The following is a 10,853-nucleotide window of genomic DNA, read 5'->3' as shown; positions in this document are numbered from 1 at the left end:
GATTGGAACTGAGTGATCTTTGAGGTCCCTTCCAACCCAAAACGTTCTATGGTTCTGTGAGCTGCTGCCGTGGAGCACCAAAACGGAGATACTCCCAGAAGTACCTCAGTGGGTGAAAAGATGTGAAAAGACAGCTTTGGTCTTGAGCCGGGGCATTGGCAGGAGTTAATCCATAACACACATCTGTCAGGCGGAACTGTCTGATGCTGGTCACAGATCGATGTGGAGCTGACCCCTGTCGTACCATACGTATACAAACAGGCAAGGCAGGATCCGTGATTTCAGTTCATTGCTCTTTGAACACAAGTTAACATCAGTGTAGTCAGTAATCATGGGAAGAAGCAGCAGCTATATGTGATGACAACGAGAAGATTCACAACCCAAGGGGATATTGCGTGAACTAAGTCCAGGCTTAAGAAGCAGACTTGCTTCCTTGTGATGCGTAGAGGAGCCAAAAAGAAGGGAGTAACAACCTCCCACCTCCTCAAAACACTTCATGTACACAAAAGTCTGTCATCTTAGACTGGAAGAAACAGAAACAAATCACAGTTTGCTTGTACAAACCTTGGTTTAAAGCAACGCATGAAATAGCAACAGTGCTGAGTTCAAAGGTGTCCAGAATACTGTGGACGAAATCCATGGTCCACTTGTCCTTCCTTTGGTGCTCTTATGAACTCTGGACTTCACCACGCCAAATATTTTGATGTGACAGCTCCCATTGCTGAGAGGAGGAACTCGTCAGGGCTATGCTCAGCCTTCAAGAAAGAATAGTGGGTAGGAATGAACAGGTCACTTTCCATTGGACTTGTTTAATTTGTTTTCCAAGACTGTGGATTCACAAATGTAAGCCGTGCTGTGAACCCAGAGATAGCTGCAGGACAGACACTTCACCAATATTGTTAACTTATCAACATACATAATTTTTCCCACTCTACAAAGATTGTACTGTTCCAGGAGAGTTTTAGGAGAGTTTATGTAAGCACAAGAGTAAGGTCATCTGGATTTTGCTATTGTCTTCTGTAGTGCTTTAAGCCTGGTTCTTCTCAAGGTGTGTCCTGTGACCTGGTTCAGGAATTGAGTCTTATTATAGATGAGTTTGCTCCTGTCTTCAGAACTCAAGTTAATAAATACCTCACAAATGCAGTTCAGAGTCTTGATCAACCACTTAAATAGCCTATTTCTCAACTTGAAACTTAACAGCACCGGAGAATTGGGATTAAGGGTATGTAGCTATAGTGCAGCAATTTAATACTCAGATGTGCTTAACTCCGTGAACAGGTCAGGGCTTTTCCCAGGCTTCTACAAGCAGCGGGCAACAGAATTTTTGCTTTTCCTCTTTCCCACCTCAAAATCACTTTGCTTCAGTAAGTATGCATGGTGCACATGGCAAAGTATTTATAGTGCCACCTAGCTAAATTTGTGGCTGCCGCTTCCATTCATTCCTTCTTAAAATCCTGGGAAATTCTTGCAGTAGAAATTGCAGTAATGAAGCAGCCTCACTTTGCAGTTGGGCAGTGAATGGGCAGGAAAAGCCACAGAAAAGACTGCATGTGCAGCAGCTGGTACCTGCCAAAGAGGCCATTTGGTGTGAACAATACATGGAAGAGGCAATGTTTGTGAGCTGTTTGGGGTTTTTTTTGAACAGCTTTGGAAGGAGCACACCAAGTGGAACAAAGCAAGGGAGCTTTCTCTCAGACCATTATCTGCACAGAAGCGCTCACAGCAGTGGCATTACAGTTACAGGGGAGATAAATGGCAGGACACTTCCTCCTGCCATACAACACCATTAAAGGCTATTTCACCATTCAGTCATATTTTCAAGGCCTTTAGTTATTGTTTTTACTTGCCTATGGGTCCTTTGCACCGGATGCCCCAGCTACGAAACAGAGCCAGTCACGTCTCACATTTGTCCAACACACTGAGATCTGTGTATGAACGTGCAAAGACAGATGATTTTTTTTGAAAACAAGTTGTGTGGCTTGTGAAAAATAAACCAAACAAGTGTTATTTTTTAAATTTTGTTTCATTTATTTGGCAGTAATATCCAAACCCCCCTGCTTCAAAAAAATTACAAAATCAAGTAAAATAAGTGCACTAAGGAAACCTACAGAATACTGATAAATTTCACACACGTACAGGAGGGAATATAGAGGGAGGAGTGGGATTTCTTTGTTTGTTGCTTAAATTTGGTTTTTTGGAAAAAAACAGAACAAAACAAAACACCTTCCCTGCCCCTTGTAGTCTGTACAGCAATCGTCCCAGAGGGCAATGGCTGAAATTCAGCACTTCCTTCCCCAGCAGCCAGGTTACCCTGCAGGAGTTAAGTGACTGACCAGCCTGCAGCAGCCTGAGCATTGCTCAGTCTGGGCTGCCCTTCCCCTCTGTGCAGGGAGCAGAGATGTTTCGGTCCGCTTTGAGAACTGCTGCCCTTAGAACTGCCCTGCTCTCCACCGCGTCCCTTTGGGAGGGCACAAGGAGGAAGAGGCTCCACAGGCCGCAGCCCCTTCCAGAGACACTGTTGCTGCACTCCCAGCCTGCTGCCCCAGGTTACCCTGGGATCTGCTGTATGGCTTCTCAGAGAGCTCAGCTTGCCGGAGACCGCAGCCCATCCCTCCGCCTTCAGTGCAAGAGCAAGCTCTGTAAACCTCAGCTGCCAGCACAGGTCTCTGGCTGCCCCAGCAGCCACCCCCATCCACAGCCCCAGCAGACAGGAGGGCACAGAGAACACATCACACACAGTGCAGCCTACAGAACCCCTGAAGCCGTGCCTTCGCCTCCCCTTCCTGCACGTGCTCTGGTTTTCACAGTTGGAGATACTCCTGACTGAACAAGATGTTATCCCCATCCAGGGAAAGCCTTTAAGGCAAGCTGTTGTGTTTTCTCTAAGGCACTTTAACAATCCAAGCTGGAAGGAAGTGATCTGGGAGGCACTAACTACCTTTTAGAGCAGGGTTGGAATAAAGCAAAACATTTATTAACAATGTTCCTGTGACTCCAGATCCAGCACATGAAGCCCTTTCACTTATACTCTTGGGAAGGAGCAAGGCTATGTCTAATGGGTGCTCCTATTTTACCAACCACTTCTTCCAGTGTCACCAGAACACAATGACTCTGTCCCAGTGTAGCATTGTCCACATTACCCTCAGCTCATATGGACTCATTCCTCTCACCTTCACAGGTCAAAGCTGCTCAAATCCAGGCCCTCGTGAGAAAAAAACCCAGACTCCTTGTGTATTTATGATGCCAAAACCTCTATGGCAGGGTACATTATGGTTTTCACTGGAAAAGTGGCACTCTGCCAAAGTCAATGGAAGTCCTGTAGCTTCACATCAGGAAAACAGCTCAAAGACCAGACAGCCTTTAACACACCTGGCTCACAGGAAAGAGCACAGGAGGGACCAAGCTTTCTTCTTTTCTTATACTTCTAGGTACCAGCTCATTCCTCCTCTCCAAGGAAAGCACTGTGCAAAAAGGGGAAGGTTGGGACAAAAGTCCTGCTGGTCTTCACTCAAACCAGACATGCTTTTGCAGATGCAAGTGGAATTTTGATTGAGTAAGCAATAGGGACTGCAAGACACCCAGCAACAATTGCTGAAGTTGCTCACAAACAGAAAGAGGGAAGTCACAAGCAGTTGTCTCAGGGCACATGCAACTGCTTGGGAGGCACAGCACAGGCACAAAGGGAACATGGGTGTTCAGGTGTGTATGAAGTACATTTGACAACTGCATAAGAAAATCAGCTGGGCTTCAGGCTACAGAGGTGACTATGAACAAAACAGCATTTCATTCACATCTAGGACCAATGCTCTGAGAAACGTGTGGGATGAAACTGACCCATGAAGGAATGTGAGAGTGGTCAAAGGTGGTCTGATCAATGACACTGAGAAATGCGCCAGTAATGAGGCTTCCAGCCCTGACTCCAAACTCATACCTGGAATCGAAGAATAATGCTGCTGCCTCACCCCAGAGGAAGACAAAAAGCCCAAGACGATACCAACAGCACAACTAAGCAGTTTTCTACGTAGTTAAGCTTTTTAAGATACTGTACTAATGGGATTGCCTGGTCCCTCTGTCTCTAGACTGCTTTGGGCAATTAAGAGAGGCACGAGCACAGACTCTGAGCACATGACCAATGCTAGCTAAGGGAGTGAGAGCTAGAGAGCTGCAGTGGCAATCTGTGTCTGGTGAAACTAATTACATCCAGCCCTGTCTCTTCTTCCCACAAGGGACACTGCTGTCCCCAGTTGGGAAATACCCTGTAGTGCAAGGCTCACAATTTGCCTGTGGTGTTTGTGGTGGCTGAGCGCAGTGCGATACAAACTGTGCATGGGCATTACAGCACTGTCAACAACAAAAACCCACACGCTGGGTTTTCTTGAAAGATCTAGAGCTACAAAACATACAAAAGCTGGATCACTACCATAGGAAATAAAATAATAAAGAACCCAAAACAAAAACTAAAAGGGGGAGTCAGCATGTGAATGTGGTAAGAAAAAAATATGATAGCACCTCTAAGGAGGGGGCAGGGAGAGTACGAGTGAGATGAGGTCAAAAGGAACCATGTTGTGTTGGAGCCCACAATGTACTGGAGGAGCTGATGGGGACAGTCTAGTGGAAAGCAAGGAGGAATGTGCTGGACTCATGCCAGCAGCATGGCACCATGACTCCCAGGTGTCACACCAGGCTGACCAGCTTTGAGGAGCTCAAACCAAAGGGTAAGGTCCTTGGATAATGATGCCCTGCAGCACACGTGTTCAGCCACAAAACTGCCAGGCCTGTATTTTTGCAGCCAAAGCTGGTGCTGACAATTGTAATGATTGAATTTCTATCCAGCAGTGACCTCCATCCTTTCCCCAGATCCAGGGGAACAAGAAATCCCTGTTAATTCCTGGAGGGAACAGCCGTCTGCTCTGGGAAAGGGTCCCAGAGGCTGCTGTCAGTCCCTCCCAGCCTTCCAAGGTCCCAGCAATGAAGCTCCCTGAACAGGTGGGCTCTGCTCCCCTTTCCTGGCCCCATTCTCTGTGTATTACAAAACAAATAACCCATTGCTATACATGTAAATATCTGTGACTGGGCAACTGTAGCAGACACTTGTGCATACTGAGATCAGCACTGGAGGACAGGGTGGCAGGTTGGGCCCATCCTCCTGGGCTCCTCCGCTGTGGAGGCCCCTTACATCTCCTTGGTGCTCATTCTCTTGGTCTTCTCAGCCGTCTCCTAGAGAAAGAGAGCACAGAAGTGAAGCTCTGCACTGACACAGGAATTGGTGGTGCTCTGCAGCCTTTGGTTCATTCACAGGCAGTGCCAACACTGGCTTGTATCTTAAAGCCCCACACCTGTATGTGTCCCCACAGGTAAGAGATCCCCCTTTTATTGTGCTCCCCCTTCTACCAGAAGTCTCCAAGTAACAGAAGCAGAGGGAACTCCTCTGGCAAGGGGAGACTTAGTACAAGCAGACCTTTCCAGCCTCACGCTAACCTGATGCTTCTGCAGTTCCTGAATGTATCTGGCCATTTCCTCCTCAGTCAAATCTTGATCAGGTCGGTGTCTCTGAGCAGGCACCTTCTCATTCCTCCCTGCAAACAGAAATGGAGTTTAGTGTTTTGCAGACAGGGGGTACACATTTCAGATGCTGAACCATGAAGAACAAAGAGAGGCAGGTCAGCCACAGCATCCCTCGAGCTTAAGAAGCCTTTGCAGGAGGAAGGTATGGGCTGGCTTCCTAGAAAGAGAACGAGCCTTGTGGCTGCCTGGGACTTCACAAATTGGGTGTCCAGTCTGTCCCTGTCTCTCCCTCCCACGTGACTGATAATAAAAAAACATGGAAGAGGCTGCATATTATTCAAAAGAAACACCTATAATTAGTTCAAACATCTTTGCCTCTTGTAAGGAGTAAATGGAAGCTCAGTGCTACCCAAGTACATTAACTGATATCTAATAAAGAGGTAATTTCACTCAATGAAGATACAACTTGCTGATGTGTTTGATCTGATTCTTCAGTTTCATTATTCCTCTAACCCCTCTGCTGCTCTGACATGGGCAGAAAGTCAAGGAATTGTTATCCCATTGCATGGATGCAGGGAACAAAGTAGGCAGCAAGAACAGGTATTGCATAGCAACTTTGAAGGCTGTTTCTGGGGAGGCAACAAAAAGAGTCTCTCATTCTGCTGCTTAATCTATGACACCTACACACAGCTCCTCTGGCAGCTCTATTAATACTACAGTTGTCTTTTCTCAGGTGAGTTCCTGCTGCTACAGCTAAGTCTGGGCTGAGGTGATCCTGAAGGCTCTGCTGCAGAAAGTCAGATAAACATGAAGAACTCTGTATGCACTGCTGCTGTTCCCCTCTCTCCTACTCTGCCCAAGCTACTGACTATAGATCTGAACCAGTGTACTGCTGGCAGGTCCCACACAGCACTGAAACAAAGCTCATGCAAGGGCCTGGTTTCTAGGGAAGAAGGCCAGAAAAATGCAGCAAGGGCTGAGTTGCTAGGGGAGAAGGCCAGAAAAATGCAGCACCATGCTGGTAGGATGGATGTGACTCCTTAGGAAGGACCCATACATTTGCCAACACAGGGAAAAGGTGGCATTCCACTGGCCCTGGACTATCTGTGAGAAGGTGAAACAGAGAGCTGCTGTTCACAACTGCATCATGACCTCTCACAATTGTACCGTGGCTGTGCAAGTTTAAGGGCCTTCCAAAGGAGGAACAAACAACCCTGCATTACTATGAGCACCACCTTCTTTCATCACCATCATTCTACAGTTTTTGGGGCAAGAAGCTAAAGTGCTTCCTTTGCATTGGATGAAGTTTCCTATATTTCCTCTGGATCAAGACAGGATCCTAGATCCTCTTTTACAAATTCCATAAACACAGATACAGTGAGGATACAGACACACGTACAGGAAAGCTGACTTGCTCACGCCTACACATACAGTTGCAGCCAGTGATCTCTTTGGTCTGCACCAGCTGGATGCAGACTAGCTCTGGTCTGGAAGATTTAGTGCTGAATTTTTGTGACACCAAATCCAAACTACAAACCCCAGCAGCATTGCCCCCAGCTCAGTTACACACTTTCTGACCTCTGGAACAGTACCAGCTTGGGTTTGACTAACAAGGAACATGTGAGGGTTATGCAGAAGCCACTCATGGAGAAGCTGAGAAGCTGGAGAGAGAAGAAACCTGGATAGCTGGTGCCTTTGGAAAGGCAGAGAGCGAGAACTCCTTTTGTCCAAACCCAAACACAGTAACTATGTGGAGAGCATACGGACCCTCGCACGTCATTGCGGTGCACACCCAGTTCCCACAGGCGCAGACACAGCGGTTGCACTCCACCTGGGTCTCTGCTCCATCCTCATAGGTCTCATCTTCCAAGGCACACTCTGAAGAGGCACAAAACAAGGGCAGTGATTGTGAGATAGTGAGCAGGCTAAAGACAACTTACTTTGGAGATGCTTTAAGAGAGAGAACAGGTATGAGGTTTAAGGTGAAGCCTTCCTTCCCCCAACCACCAGAAGTTTCCTAATGACTAAAATATTCATGCTGAATTTGGTGAGTGAAATCAGCCAAAACATAATTTTGGGAAAGTCAAACACTTTGTTCTTCTTCCTCAGAAGAACACATTTCAACTTCTCAATTCCAAATGAAATCTCAGCGTTGGATTTGTTTGAATTTCCTTATCTGTTATACAAAGAAAAGAACCCCTGAAATGAAAGCTTGGGTTATTCTGATCCAGGTAGGGATAAGGTGGGGAAATGATTTATGTATTTATGTATTTTATGTATGTTGCCTTGAGAAAAGAAGGAAAAAAAAAAAAATCTCATTTCAGCTCACATTTCTTCTTACAGCTACATTACATGTTTAAGTCAACGCCCCCCAAGCACTCAAAGGTGTTAAGTGATAACGAGCCGATGAAGTTTTCCAGGGAAGGTGCAGCATCCCTAGTTTCTCACTGAAACAGGCAACAGCAAGTTCAACTTAATATTCCCAAGAAAGCATGGCCTCTGCCTGCTGCTCAGTGCCACTGCAGTGGGATGCAAGTCTGGCCCCTTTGGACTCACCCCTCAGGGAGACAATGAGATGACTGGCTATGCACACCTGGTCAGTAGAACATTAAGCTGCTTTCACACCAACTGGATCACTAAGCAGGATTTGGAAGGATAGTGAACTTTGAGATAGTCATCAGGGAGGCTCTCTGTGTGAAAGCTAGAGCATAGCAGGACTTTGGTCTGGTCTGATTTTCCTAAGTTATCTGGCCATGAACTCCTCACGTGATTGATCTCTGCACTGTTAAATACATGCCTTGACCTTACAAGCATACCATACCCATTCAAGCTATGTCCTTGCTTCTAAAATCCAAACCTTTCTCATTACAAGGGCTGCAGGAGCTCTGGGACAGAAAAAGCAGTACTTTCAACAATGCAGGGACAATGGTGCTGCTGGATAAGAGGCAGGCATATATTAAAATTATCTCTGGCAGTGGAGTTACAGCACCCGATGTCTGGCCTGAAGCTGATCTCTTTTCTTTCCTCCCTTCCCAGGACCCCTCTTGTTCCCCAAGATAAGTGAGGAGTTCCTACTTTTCTCTGGTGGGTTGAAGGATGGGCTGAGGCACTTGAGAAATTCATTGAAGCTGAGCTTCCAGTCAGCATTTTCATCTGACAGCTCGATGAGGGCATCTACGCAGAGTCCCCTGAAAGGAAACACAGAGGCTTGTTCTGCACAGGGCTGTGCTAGGCTGGTCCCTGTTCTACTGTCTTCAGAGTGCAGGTGAGTAAAAACAGTAATAACTAGGGAGACTCCATTAAGATGTCTGGCAGAAGTGGCTTCTCTAAGGAAACCTCATGGGATACAGAGAAAATAAAAACAGTCACAAAATACTCTGGCAAGGGGCTGAGCATTGGGGGCATATTCAGAACAGCAGGAATAGGACATCCACATTTGTTGACACCTACATGCTGTGACACAGGTAGAGGTGCAAGCACAGCATAACCACAAGCAGCCTTTTCTCACAGAGTGGCACACTAAGAGAAAGGGAACCTCTCAAACTATACGCTGCATATGAGCGGTGTTTTCCCACCATCTTCCTTGTGCTGGATCTAGCTGTAAGCAAAAGGTGAGGGAAGTCCTCTGGAAAGCTAATTTATTAGGAAATTGAAAGAAGATGACAAATCTTCTGTCACCCAACTCCCTTCTGGCTGCACAAGTGCTAGATTTAAGTCAAAAGAGGGTTGGAATACATGCCTAACATGAAAGGTAGAGATAGGACTGCTCCTCTTGTGGTGCTCACACCTATTTAAGTGAGGAGCCACTTCATACAAAGTTATCTTTGTCAGTGCAAACCCTAACTGATATTTGGTCTGCACCAGCTGGATGCAGAGTAGCTCTGGTCTGTAAGATTTAGTGCTGAATTTTCATGACACCAAATCCAAACTACAAACCCCAGCAGCATGAGTGAATTTCCATGTTCTGTTCTACCACATCTGCCCTCCCTCTGGCACCCTGTCCACTGCCCACCTGAGCAACTTGTTGGTCTCCTGGTCCATGTAGGTGGTGATGTTGATGGCAGTCTCATTCTGCTCCACAAACTTCAGGAATTCAGTGGAGTCCAAGCGAGAATCACCATCATCAAAGCTCTGCAGGGGAAGATGGGAAGATGTGAGAGGCTCTAATTTATCGGTTCAAGGTACACCTCTTCCTTCTTCCTCTTCCATATTTACTTAGCATTTTGAAGCTTTAGTGAGACAAGTTCCATTATCCCTGTTTTTCACAAAGCAAGAGGCTCAGAGAAAAGCAGCAACATATCCATATTAGCCTCAGAATGAGAGAGAGATGATTCTAGCCTTGTCCTCACAGATAAGCTACACTGCCTTTCATTCACCTCCTGCTGCTTGATTTATGGCTCTAACCCTATTTCTCCTCTTTGTTCCAGCCAGCTCTTAGTTTTCTTATATACGTCCTGCCTTAAAGCAGACCAGTTGCATTCAAGGAGGTGTCAGCTTTCCAATATGTGTAAATCCAAAGCTGTGCCTGGACTCTGACAGTGACAAAAGGGAAAATCACAGGAAGCAATTTTCTGCTGATACCAGGGAAAAAATTTAATGCAATAGCACAACATCTCACCATCAACTTCTTAAGCTCCTGACAAGGCTCCTGGCACTGAAGAGCAGCGTTTTTAGCCCCAAAATCCTGGCTGTACTCCCACAGAAGTAATTGCATTTTGCCTTCCTGTTTGGAGATGTGACACCACAGTGCTGGGCACGCAGCAGGAACTGCTGTACCCCCTCAGAGACAGCTGCATTCCTGTGAGTGGAAAATTAATCCTGCACACAGACTGCTGCCACCTAATTTTTGCTGCATGATTGGGGTAGGTCACTGTGGCTCCTTGTGTAGTGCTCTCAGGAATGCTGGAAGAGACACTCTTGTTACCTCTGTGTGTTTCAGGAGAAACATCTAGGGCTAGGGAAATTACTCTGTGTGCTTATCCTCCATAACTGCTCCACAGGTCAACTTCCACTAGACTTTGAAGCCTCTTGTCCTGCTTTTTTTTTGTGAAAATGACTGCAGTTCTCTTAATGACCCAGACTGTTAAGTGAGTTTTCTTGCCTTTCAAAGCTATGGTCTGCATTAAGGCATTCCCACAGAGACCCTCCAAAATGGAGCAGCTTCCCACTACTGGCCTTGCTCCTCTTGAAATAATGTCCTTCAAGGTCATGGCCTGCCTGACGAACAAAGCACATCCCAGTGAGCCCCACAAGTCAGGTTTCCAGGAGGGAAATAGCTTAATGCTACATCTGCAAACCTCCCCATCAAGGAGAAAAGGGAAAAGCTTCATGTCAGCTACGTCTCCAGT

General features: G+C 46.4%; 1 protein-coding gene across 1 annotated transcript in view; it reads right to left on the bottom strand.

The window, feature by feature from the left end:
- Positions 1-2,004: 2,004 nt before the first annotated feature.
- Positions 2,005-10,853, bottom strand: part of FSTL1 (follistatin like 1) — a 52,857-nt gene continuing 44,008 nt past the window's right edge. The window contains exons 7-11 of the mRNA XM_042031722.1: positions 9,518-9,636; positions 8,581-8,693; positions 7,273-7,383; positions 5,479-5,576; positions 2,005-5,217 (exon numbers count right to left, since the gene is read on the bottom strand). Of these exons, the coding sequence (XP_041887656.1) occupies positions 5,173-5,217; positions 5,479-5,576; positions 7,273-7,383; positions 8,581-8,693; positions 9,518-9,636 (486 nt within the window). The 3' untranslated portion in view covers positions 2,005-5,172. The remainder of the gene's footprint in view (positions 5,218-5,478; positions 5,577-7,272; positions 7,384-8,580; positions 8,694-9,517; positions 9,637-10,853) is intronic.

This window comes from Corvus kubaryi, unplaced genomic scaffold (assembly GCF_017639235.1).
Source record: "Corvus kubaryi isolate FWS band 111438036 unplaced genomic scaffold, C.kubaryi_AGA036_p1.0 37341, whole genome shotgun sequence".
Classification (NCBI taxonomy): domain Eukaryota; kingdom Metazoa; phylum Chordata; class Aves; order Passeriformes; family Corvidae; genus Corvus; species Corvus kubaryi.
The sequence above is the reverse complement of the archived record's forward strand: the minus strand, read 5'-3'. Positions and strand labels throughout refer to the sequence as shown.